The 12,407-nt window shown below is 41.5% G+C and overlaps 1 protein-coding gene across 4 annotated transcripts in view; it reads right to left on the bottom strand.

Moving 5' to 3' along the window:
• Positions 1–12,407, bottom strand: part of zer1 (zyg-11 related, cell cycle regulator) — a 45,009-nt gene that overhangs the window by 8,390 nt on the left and 24,212 nt on the right. For 3 of the 4 annotated variants that reach the window (XM_063073680.1, XM_063073679.1, XM_063073678.1), the window contains 8 exons: positions 9,986–10,162; positions 9,064–9,178; positions 8,708–8,857; positions 7,285–7,458; positions 6,687–6,902; positions 3,090–3,131; positions 1,538–1,657; positions 922–1,037 (listed from right to left, as the gene is read on the bottom strand). In XM_063073680.1, coding sequence (XP_062929750.1) covers positions 922–1,037; positions 1,538–1,657; positions 3,090–3,131; positions 6,687–6,902; positions 7,285–7,458; positions 8,708–8,857; positions 9,064–9,178; positions 9,986–10,162 — 1,110 coding nt within the window. The remainder of the gene's footprint in view (positions 1–921; positions 1,038–1,537; positions 1,658–3,089; positions 3,132–6,686; positions 6,903–7,284; positions 7,459–8,707; positions 8,858–9,063; positions 9,179–9,985; positions 10,163–12,407) is intronic. The other variant, XM_063073681.1, reaches the window with a different exon arrangement.

A 12,407-nucleotide genomic window follows, 5' to 3' on the forward strand; every position in this document is an offset into this window, starting at 1 on the left:
ACCTAATAAAGCGGCCACTGCGTAGAGAAAAGAACAAATGCAGAAGCAGCTCAGGTCCACCAATGAAGGAACAAATGGATTGGACCAGTTGCACTTCTGAATAAATTCTAATACAATGAGCTCACAACAACACAGGTAGGACTGTAGCAAATGAATATGGAAAATGTCAATCTAATTAGTTATGTGAAAGATTGTAGAAGGTGAGAATTGTCTCTTCACCCCTTGATAGGTTTCAAAGTGCTTTAGAAGAAGTGCTCAAAAGCCACGAATAGATTTTAATACAGCAAGTAAGGAGGAAAACTTCCTACTGGCAGGGCAGTCAGTAACCAAGGTAATTGCTAAAAAAAAAAGGGAGAAGAGGATATTTGTTGCCATGAGTTATAATCTGGAATGGACCACTTGAAGTTATGATAGATTCAATATTAACCTTCATGTGGCACATGCCTGTGAATATTTCAGTCAAAATTAGTAGACCATGGGAAATGAGTAGGGAAGGAGGAATAATTGGATAACTCTTTCAAAGAGTCAATGCTGGTTAGCATGGACTGAATGGCCTCTCCTTTGCTGAATGATCCAGCGATAAACTGGCCTTGGAGAGAGTACAAAAATTCAGATTTATCCGAATTACTGTAGGGCTAAAACAGCTCCATTGTAGTTGCACAAACTAGTAGCCGAGCTTCTGGGAAGAGGTGTATGGATAATGCCAGAAGTTACATCAGTGGTGGAGGAGGAGGTTATACCTTTACACAACTGGGTGAAAAATAATGTATTTTAATAATAAAGGAGGTACTTTAGTGAAGATGGCATTAACAGTGATTATGTCAGTGGGGAAGGGGTGTGGAAAGGATTGAGGAAAATGGAACTAACTGAAATAACCTCTAGAATTGTAAATAAATTATTTATTCCATATTCAAAACTGACCTGAAGACACTGATGAACTGTGTGGTCATAAGGTATGGCCGAAGGTGTTTGACCTCAGCAACGTTTCCCAAGAGTCCAAGCATGTTCCGGTGTAATTCTTGTTTTCCTTGGAATTCCTGGGATTAAAGGATGAAGAGAAAAGTAGGATGCATTAAATGGACAATCATCCAGTGGTCTCACCTGCCTTTACTATCATGGACAGACATGCTAGCGAGGATGAGGCCTCCCAGATTTACCCCTCATCTTGGTTCTCTTCTAGTCTATTACAGGCCCCTGCAGCTATGTTCTTAAGGACCCAGTATTACATTGAAGGCCACTTCTCCACCAAGAGTAAATTTTGGTCCCACAGCCAGCCTTGGCAGCATTTGGATTCTCAAAGCCAGCTATAATTGGACATCCAGACAGGCGGCACCTCTTTGCCCTGCCATTATCCTGCACGAGCCATAAGGTGAGTGCCCCATAGACTTCAAGTAAGTGAAAGCTATATGGAATCCCACTCATATTTAATTGGCCAATTGTGCTACTATTCATACAGAGGCACAAGATCACTTTAGGATCATTTTACCTTAAAATGCACACTGAACAAGTAAAAGTACATACCCTCTAGGGAACTTACATTCAAACACTCAAGAAACAACTTCATTCCATTGCAGTTTAGGAACATCTCACAGTTGTCAGGAGTCTCATCTGTAATGTTCCACAGGGCACTCCATGAAAACTCCATCACTTGATCACACTGCACAGAAATGCAAATAGAATATGTTAGAAATATTTCACATTTAACTTCTAGCTCACAAAAGACCAGAATATTATACAAAGTGGTTTAAGATTGCACAGAAGTAAAAGGAAAATTCTCTAAAGCCTAAGATCTTCAATTAAAATATCAAAAACACATACCAGATCTGGTATTGTCCATGGAGAAAGAAACAGTCGGCATTCCACTGTTCTGGAGTTTTAACTTTGTTTCCCTTTCCACAGATGTTACCTGACCTGTCAGACTCAGGAGGTGACCACAAGGCAAAGGCACGTAATAACACACCAGGAGCTATTCTGAATTTTGACTGAGGTCCATGTCGAAATGCAAGTGAGCTTGGGGTTCAGCAAATATGAGGGATGGATAAACAGATCAAGTCTATCCTCTCCTCACTTAACTTTGGCCCAAGTTTGCAATTTCCCATGGGAATCTAAACAGTTTTTCGATCAATTTTGTTCTCCTCTGACTTGCTGAGTTGCAATGATCAGCTGTGTCATTTGAGCTTGGTTTGCCACTGCTATGCAACCTAGGAAATGAACAATTTCATCTGTCAAACTTATAGCTGAGTGAGATGGCACCTTAAAAGAGATCAACCATCGTCGTTTTGTACAGTTGAAAGTGAACGCCATGCACTTAGGGGCAAGAAATTACAAGGTCCAACAAACAGCAGTTAATTGCCAGCATTCTCCTGAGGAAAAAAAGTTTAAAACAAGGCCAATTACTGCAGAGGTGCTAGAAAACCCTTTCAATCGTGGTATTCACCTGCATAATTCTTGGAATCCTCATTGGAGAGTTACTTGCACTAATGATGATGATAATGGGAAAATGGCAGCAAAATGAGGTGAATTCCAAATTCAGTGTAAGTTTATTATCAAAGTAGGACAGACCCAGCAAGACAGACAGGGCTTTCAAACTTAAGCTAACTTATTATACTGTATAATATTTCATTACGTGGCATGTCATTTGTTCACCGCATTTTTCCGAAGATCATCTGATATACATAGAAATCTACAGCACATTACAGGCCCTTCGACCCACAATGTCGTGCCAACCATGTAACCTATTCTAGAAACTGCCTAGAATTTCCCTACTGCAAAGCCCTCTATTTTTCTAAGCTCCATGTACCTATCTAAGAGTCTCTTAAAAGACCCTATGCTATCAGAGGAACCTGTCAGTAGGTCGAGGCTTTAACAGGAGATGGATGATAAAGATTTTACGGTACTATATTGAAAACATGCATGATAATTCTTCCTGGCAAACTGAACAATTATCCCTCACTAAACAGATAACCCGATCTTAGATTTCAGTTAAATCTTCCTGCGTGCAAATAGTCTGTTTCCCTACATCATAAGTGTGATTTAATTAGCTGTAAAATGCTTTGGAATATTAAGAATTACGTTTTTCTTTAACTTACCACTTTGTCTGCCAGTTTCTTTTGAATCAATTTCAGCATTGTCTGCAATATGGATTAAAACTGGTCAGAAACACAATCCACAAGGTCCAATGTAAAACATATTTGAACATGTTGGATATAAATACACAATGGGGGGGGCGGGGTCTTGAATTAGAAAAACACTGTATAAAGAGGATTTGGACATCCTGATAGACTCATCACTATCAACATCTAGACAATGCACAGAAGTGATAAGGAAGGCTAATAGAATGTTGGGCTATATAATGCGCTCAGTGAAGTTTAAGACAAAAGAAGTTTTCCTTAAGCTGTATAATGCACTTGTGAGGTCACACCTTGAATACTGCGTACAATTTTGATCTCCGTATTGTGCGAGGGATGTGAAGGCACAGGAGAGAGTCCAGAGAAGGGCGACTAGATTCATTTCAGGTCTGCAGGGTATGAGCTATGAAGAAAGATCGAAAGAATTAAATCTTCTTAGCTTAGTAGATGCAGAATTAGAGGAGCCGTGATAGAAGAGTTCAAAATCATTCAGGGTATAAGTGGATGCCAGCTGCGACTTCAAAATGTACCCATCATCAAGGACACAGGGCCATAGGTGGAGAATGGTAAAGGGGAGATTTCAGACTAACATCAGGAAGCAGCTCTTACACAGTGAGATGTGAACACATGGAACAAACTCCCTAATTGTGTAGTTGAAAGTAGTACCTTAGAGAGACCTTCAAATCTAAACTCAATAGTTATTTCAACACACTACGTGAAAAGGAAGTTAGCAAGTTCTGTTGATGTCAAAAACTTTCTAAATGTTCTAATGAATCTGATTGTGCTTTCTACATGGACAAATCTTGTTAATCTAAAATGAGATTAAATTAACCATTAAACTCTAGCCCCAACATACCAAACTGTTCAACTGTGTTCAATAGGAGTACCAAAGCATTGACTGTAGATTGTACACTAGGTAGCCACTCTATTAGGTACCTCCTGCACCTATAAATTGGACATCGAGTTCATGTTCAAAGTCTTCTGCTGCTCGTAGCCTATCCACTTCAAGGTTTAATGTTCTTTTATACACCACTGTTGTAACACATGATTATTTGTGTTATTGTTGCCTTCCTGTCAGCTTGAACCAGTCTGGCTGTTCTCCTCTGACCTCTCTCATTTAAAAGGCATTTTCGCCCACAGAACTGCCGCTCACTAGATGTTTTTCCGTGTAGACTCTAGAGCAGGGGTTCCCAACCTGGGGTCTATGGACTCCTTGCTTCATAAAAAAGGCTAGGAACCTCTGCTCTAGAAACTTATATGCATGCAAATCCTGGGAAATCAGCAATTTCCAAGATACTGAAACCACCCCATCTGGCACCATCAATCATTCCACTGTCAACATCATTTAGATCACATTTCTTCCCCTTTCTGATGTTTGGTCTGAACAACAACTGAACCCCTTGACCATGTTTGCATGCTTTTATGCATTGAGTTGCTGCCACATGATTGGCTGATTAGATATTTGCATTAACGAGCAGGTGTACTGGTATACCTAATAAACTGGCTACTGAGTGCATTTCATTTCATGAAAAGCCTGCAGGAAGCTATAGAAAGTAATTTTAAAAGTTGATTCTTAATAAGTTGTGAGGAAAGGCTTTTTTTTAAACTTCTGCTAAACAAATTTGCAAGAAGCTACAAATGTTTACAGTGAAAAAGCAGGTGACTCTGCCTAATCACAAAGTATGCTCAGAAATGGATTGTCACTTGTATGAGCTTCCTCTTCATAAATTGGCCGGTGCATTTTTTAATAAGAGTAACATTTTGCCAATATTTTACTTTGGGGCAAATACAACTTCTTCTTGTGATGATGCCTGGATGAATCTGGTGGCATTGTGAGAATCACTTTTACTTTTTGGATTTCTCTTGTGTCTTCAATACAATCCAGCCATTTCTTCTGAGTGAGAAGCTGCAAAGGATGGGCGTAGACAAACCCACTATCTCCTGGATTACTGACAACCTGACAGATAGACCCCAGTTTGTACGGCTGGGTAGTTCTCTGTCTGAGATGGTGGTGAGTGGCACTGGAGCCCCACAAGAGACTGTCCTGTGTCCGTTTCTGTTCACATTGTACACCTCAGACTTTCAGTACAAATCTGAGTCTCGTCACTTGCAGAAGTTTTCTGATGTCTCTGTGGTGGTTGGGTGTATCAGAGATGGGCAGGAGTCAGAGGGCCGGTGGACAAGTTTGTGGAGAGGTGTGGGAGGAATCACTTGCTCCTAAATGTGGCCAAAACCAGGAGATGGTGATTGATTATAGGAGGAAGAGGACTGTGACGAGCCCTGGATACACTCTGGGAGAAGAAGTTGCAGTGGTGGAGGAGTACAAATACTTGGGTGTTCACCTCGATAACAGACTTGACTGGAAAACCAACACCAAGGCTGTTTACAAGAAAGGGATGAGCAGACTCTATTTTCTAAGGAAGCTGAGATCCTTCAATGTGGGCAGCAGAATGTTGGAGACCTTTGACCAGTCTGTTGTAGCGAGTGCAGTTTTCTTTGCTGCTTTATGTTGGGCGATCAGCATTTTTTGCTGGTGATGCAAAAAGACTAAGTGAACTCATCAAAAAGACTGGATCTGTCCTTGGCTACAACCCGGACTCATTTGAGTTAGAGGTGGAGAGGAGGTCACTAAACAAACTGTTATTCATTATGGATAATTAGGCACATCGTCTCCATGACCTACTGAATAAGCAGTGGAGCACCCTTTCAAACAGCCTCATTCAGATCCACTGTCACAAGGATTGTCACAGAAAATCTTTCCTACCAAATGCAATAAGCATATACAACAGTTCATCTCTGTACAACAGGAGAATACACATCATAGTACAATAGTCTCTGTTTTATTATTTTGTAAAGTAATACGTGGCCTGGAAGACAGGGGGAGGGAGAGAGGGAGGGGGAGGGGGAGAGGGAGAGGGAGAGGGAGAGACCGACCCTGTGGAATGTCGAATTACCGGATGAACAAGTAGACTTTGGGGTATTGCGTCTCTAAGTTTACTGATGCTTTGCTGCACACTTGAATGCTCAGTGGAGGGTGCAGATGATTTTTTGCTGGTGGGGGTGTCGTCACTTTGCTGCTGCATATGCGTGGGAGGGGGAGCTGGGGGAGTTTGGGGTTCTAACATTTAACTGTCATTCATTCTTTGGGGCACTCCTCTGTTTTTGTGGATGTTTGCGAAGAAGAAGAATTTCAGGATGTATATTGTATACATTTCTCTGACATTAAATGTATCTATTGAAACATTATTGCACATTGGTAAATTATTATTGTGTATTATTCTGTATTGTATTATTAGTTAAGTGGCACACTGCTAAGTGTGTTTTTAAATATTGCTGCTGTAACAGAAGAATCTCCCACTGGGGATCAATAATTATTATTATTATTATGTTACATTTATGTAAATTGAATGACGAAGCACAACTTAGAACATATTATTGGCTTCTATTTCTATCCACTCCGCCCACCTCACTAATATGCTTCACCAGCATAGTTAAGTTACAATGACAATGATACAACAATCTGGTACTTCTGCTGGTGGTCATATTCACACTACTTACCGTAACAAATCCCATTTTTCCTACTGCTTCCTTGTGGTCGTTGTCAACTTGGCAGACCAGCGCATTGCAAAGGTGCACTGCAATGCGTTGGATGGACTCATCCTGCCGCGTCTGATTGAGGATGCGAAGGAGTAGCTCATTCACCCGCCGGTACTGGAATTCCAGCTCCTCTGGAATACCAAAATTACAGAGCGTCAAGCAGCAATTCCGTTGTACCTGCAGTGCCGGGATGGGACCGACAGTTAGAGCTAGGCAGAGGAGCATGATTAAACACCCAGTACAAACTAACAGCAAGAAAGTGTTAATTGTGAAGGAGTAGATGGGAATTGGAGGAAAGAGACATTAAAAGAAAAGCCTGGTTTTAAAGAATTAGGGAATCAGGGGCAAGAAAGTAAAGAGAAGGGAAGAGATGGTGAGTGGGGAGGGCTCTCCCACAGTGTCAATTAAGTTATCAACTTGCTGTGTACTATTTCTTAGAAACTAACCAAGTGAATTGTATTATGCTGCAAGGAACTATAATATCTAGTCTATATATTAAAAAGCTCAAGTACCACACAGATTACAGACGTGCAGATGTGTTGAACGGGTACATTCATACCGTTACCTCGTGGTTGGACTCCATACCATTCAGCACCACCTGAATGACCTGGCGGCGGAGCTTGATGCTTTGTTCTTGCCGGTAATCTGCGCCAGTCAGGTAGAAGAGTACTGCACTGCCCGTCACCTGAACGCTCTTGTCAAATTTGTGATACTTCAATGCAGAGATCACCAGCTGCAACAAAGAGAATAGACTTTCAAAACAGCTTCCTTCTACTTTGTTATTAGCATTGTGGCTAGTACATCTCTTAATGGCCTTTCTGTAAGGCCCCTTCACATTTTTATAGAGTTCCACAAGCATCATTATCACTGTCACTCACAGCTTGCTTCATCACCTTTAGACACAGAATAACTACCTGAACATTATTTCCTAAATTGGCATAAGGGTTTATCTGCATATCTCAGATTTCCCTCCATCCTATGTTGCTGAGCTGAACTCAGTATCATATAGATTACTGTTTACCCCTTTATCTCAGTGAGGAAGTGCTGGACTGTTGGGGGTGGTATCCTTTAAAATGAGATATTGTATGGAGGCAGTAATCCCACAGTACTATTTTGCAGGACTGTAAGAGATTCTCCCTAGTGCTACCTGTTTCACATCACTGACTACACTTCACTGTTTGCAAAATGCTGACTGGAGGCTGGGAATGATTCAAGTCTTTTTCACTTCCCTAAAGTAAAAGTCCATTCCCTCTCATGCATTGCAACTAAGGGAATCCCAGATAAATAGTGCTGTCACAAACTCAGTTTCCAAGTTAAAAAGCTCGCTCTTTTAAATTCAGATGAGATTATTATCTCATCCTTCCAGAATAAAGCAATCTCCATTTGCTCCCTAATCAAGTCCACATCATCTTATTCTTCTGTACTTTTTATGGGGGGGGGGGAGGAGAGTGCGTTGCGTGAGAAACTCAAGAGACCCAGGCTACCATTTTTTGTGAATTTTGTAAAATTTTGAATTTTAAACCTTACACTTGCATTAAATCTATAAATTGGGCAGACCAACTTATTCTGTGCAGAATTAAACTGCAAGAATTGTAAGACAATCGTGCCAAGTAGCATCAAAGAACATCAAAGTTCAGAAGTTTGAAGTTCAAAGTAAACTTATTACCAAAATACTTCGATGTCACCATATAACATGCTGAGATTCATTTTCTTGTGGACAATCAAATACAGCAGAATTAATGAAAAATTACACAAAAACACTGAGAAACAACCAATGTGCAAAAGAAAACTGTAAGAATACATATAATAATAATAATGGTAATAAATAAAACAGGAAATAAATAATATCCCCTGGCATATATCCCAACGGTAAGCAGGGATTCCTTTACATTCACACCATTAAAAGGGAGTTTCTGTTCTATTCTAAAAAGGTCACTTTCTAATTCATTGCACTCTTCCTTTCTTTTGACCTTGAACCTTACCTGCAGGGCACGCAATGGCTGGTTAATACATCGGTCAATACGTGCAATATCAAAGAGATGATTTATTGCACGCGAAGCAATCTCTGGGCGATATTCTGCATAAGCTTCAATAGCATTCAGAATTTGATCCTCATTTGCTTCACCAGTTACCTAGTAATAATAGTAGAACTGTAACAAAATCTGCAAGTCAATTGTGCGGGCTCAAAAGTGATTAACAGCAGATCATTTATATATGTATATATATATATATATATATATATATATATACATACACATACACACACACACACACACACCTGTACTTAAATGAGCATCCTAATATGAAGAATACCAGTGAGGAAGAGCAGCTCACTCACCTTATAAGCAGGAATATGTGTTAGATTGCACAGTGTGGTGTCAAATAATCCCAGGAACTGAAAGGATCTCTTTAGTGCACGGAATGGTTCAATGCTACTCTTTTGTGGCTCGTTACTAAAGACATAAAACAAATGAGATAAATTAGTCCAAATTTATCACATTTCTCAAAAGTTTAAGTGTATTTTTTTTGCCTCAACATTTAATGGAGGGAAATCTAAGATTACCATCTGAAATTTCAACTTTTTAGTTCCTCAATTCCAAAGTTCTCTCTTCTGATCTATTAACAATCTCACTCTGTACAATCTCTTAATTGGGTGTTTGGGAACCTGGCTCACTGGGTTTTCATCCAAAATAATTGCTCTCTGCTGTAGCAGCATGAGACTTCCTACATTAGAGATATTGCATGTATTGGCACACAATTAGTTTATTGTGCAGAGCAATAAATAACTAATTAAGTGGTTTTATTCATTAAAATTTGAAAGCTAGGACATTGTGAGAATGTTCCTGTTCTTTTCCAATACATAGGATCTCCAACTTTGCTCTCAACAATTAAAGCGTGCACGTAAAGCATCACAATAACATCTTTTTCCAAATGATTGTATTGAACTAGAGGGCCAAGCCAGATTATGCACTCATCTCTAAGTAGCACTGAACCCAGTGATGGGAATCTCTGTACTATAAGTGTCATTCAAAGGAATTCAGGTAGTGTCCTGTGCCAAGTAGTTAACCAAATCATTCATCTCTCTATAATTTGTTGTATCTATACGAACTGGCTATTATCACCTTTCCAAAGAAATAGTTTGTTGTAAGAGATAACACGCAAAGCTACTACATTTTTATGAGTTTTTTTGGCCGGGTGGCAACCTAATGTTTGAAAAAGAAAGTTCAACCTATGATATTTGGCTAAGCCTCAGCTCTCACCTTGCAGGGCCCAAGGCTTCATCGTGACTTGAGATTGCAGAGTTATCCAGCATTAAGTGTCCTGAGATGTCTAGTGAGACGAGGTTTTTAAGGTTCTGCACAAAGGCAGTAAGAACTTTCCTGGTCAGTTTGAATTTGTAGAAACTGGAAGTTCTATCACGAGAAATGTCTAAGTGTCTGTAGAAGAAATTGCAGTAAGATATCAGAGATTAATGCATTTGGTGACATATTGAAAACAATAACTCAAGTACCTCTCTCATTATCACTCCAACTTTGCATTATCCAATTAGACACACAGACAAAGATTCCAGGTCAGATTTCTGGTCTGCACTGACCAAGCTTAATTTGTTGAGAGTGACTAAGAAGCTCCCTTACTTGGCTTGCTGACACCCAATGATGCAAGTTCAAAGGCAAGTTCTATCTGACCCTAATAATACCTATGGAGGCAAGAGTGGGCAAATCAGAATTAACGCAAACAACAGGAATTCTGCAGATGCTGGAAATTCAAGCAACATACATCAAAGTTGCTGGTGAACGCAGCAGACCAAGCAGCATCTATAGGAAGAGGCGCAGTCGACGTTTCAGGCCGAGACCCTTCGTCAGGACTAACTGAAGGAAGAGTGAGTAAGGGATTTGAAAGCTGGAGGGGGAGGGGGAGATGCAAAATGATAGGAGAAGACAGGAGGGGGAGGGATAGAGCCGAGAGCTGGACAGGTGATAGGCAAAAGGGGATACGAGAGGATCATGGGACAGGAGGTCCGGGAAGAAAGACAAGGGGGGGGGTGACCCAGAGGATGGGCAAGAGGTTTATTCAGAGGGACAGAGGGAGAAAAAGGAGAGTGAGAGAAAGAATGTGTGCATAAAAATGAGTAACAGATGGGGTACGAGGGGGAGGTGGGGCCTTAGCGGAAGTTAGAGAAGTCAATGTTCATGCCATCAGGTTGGAGGCTACCCAGACGGAATATAAGGTGTTGTTCCTCCAACCTGAGTGTGGCTTCATCTTTACAGTAGAGGAGGCCGTGGATAGACATGTCAGAATGGGAATGGGATGTGGAATTAAAATGTGTGGCCACTGGGAGATCCTGCTTTCTCTGGCGGACAGAGCGTAGATGTTCAGCAAAGCGGTCTCCCAGTCTGCGTCGGGTCTCACCAATATATAAAAGGCCACATCGGGAGCACCGGACGCAGTATATCACCCCAGTTGACTCACAGGTGAAGTGATGCCTCACCTGGAAGGACTGTTTGGGGCCCTGAATGGTGGTAAGGGAGGAAGTGTAAGGGCATGTGTAGCACTTGTTCCGCTTACACGGATAAGTGCCAGGAGGGAGATCAGTGGGGAGGGATGGGGGGGACAAATGGACAAGGGAGTTGTGTAGGGAGCGATCCCTGCGGAATGCAGAGAGAGGGGGGGAGGGAAAGATGTGCTTAGTGGTGGGATCCCGTTGGAGGTGGCGGAAGTTACGGAGAATAATATGTTGGACCTGGAGGCTGGTGGGGTGGTAGGTGAGGACCAGGGGAACCCTATTCCTAGTGGGGTGGTGGGAGGATGGAGTGAGAGCAGATGTACGTGAAATGGGGGAGATGCGTTTAAGAGCAGAGTTGATAGTGGAGGAAAGGAAGCCCCTTTCTTTAAAAAATGAAGACATCTCCCTCGTCCTAGAATGAAAAGCCTCATCCTGAGAGCAGATGCGGCGGAGACGGAGGAATTGTGAGAAGGGGATGGCGTTTTTGCAAGAGACAGGGTGAGAAGAGGAATAGTCCAGATAGCTGTGAGAGTCAGTAGGTTTATAGTAGACATCAGTGGATAAGCTGTCTCCAGAGACAGAGACAGAAAGATCCAGAAAGGGGAGGGAGGTGTCGGAAATGGACCAGGTAAACTTGAGGGCAGGGTGAAAGTTGGAGGCAAAGTTAATAAAGTCAACGAGTTCTGCATGCGTGCAGGAAGCAGCGCCAATGCAGTCGTCGATGTAGCGAAGGAAAAGTGGGGGACAGATACCAGAATAGGCACGGAACATAGATTGTTCCACAAACCCAACAAAAAGGCAGGCATAGCTAGGACCCATACGGGTGCCCATAGCTACACCTTTAGTTTGGAGGAAATGGGAGGAGCAAAAGGAGAAATTATTAAGAGTAAGGACTAATTCCGCTAGACGGAGCAGAGTGGTGGTAGAGGGGTGGTAGAATCAGAATTAACAATGGTTGTCCTTCAGAATCCAGGATCACTGTATATCCCATTGGAGGGCCAGTACACACAACTCACTCAGTGTTCTCCTTATGAATGGCCAAAGCATGGTCCACCTTGAAAGGAAGGATAAAGTTAATAAACCCATCTTGAAGTTTATTTTATACTGCTGTAGGTTTCTCTGAGGTTTGCTTACTTAGATAAAAATGGTTCACTTAGAAAAAATTAATTCCAATTGAA

This window comes from Mobula hypostoma, chromosome 21 (genome assembly GCF_963921235.1).
Source record: "Mobula hypostoma chromosome 21, sMobHyp1.1, whole genome shotgun sequence".
Taxonomy (NCBI): Eukaryota; Metazoa; Chordata; class Chondrichthyes; order Myliobatiformes; family Myliobatidae; genus Mobula; species Mobula hypostoma.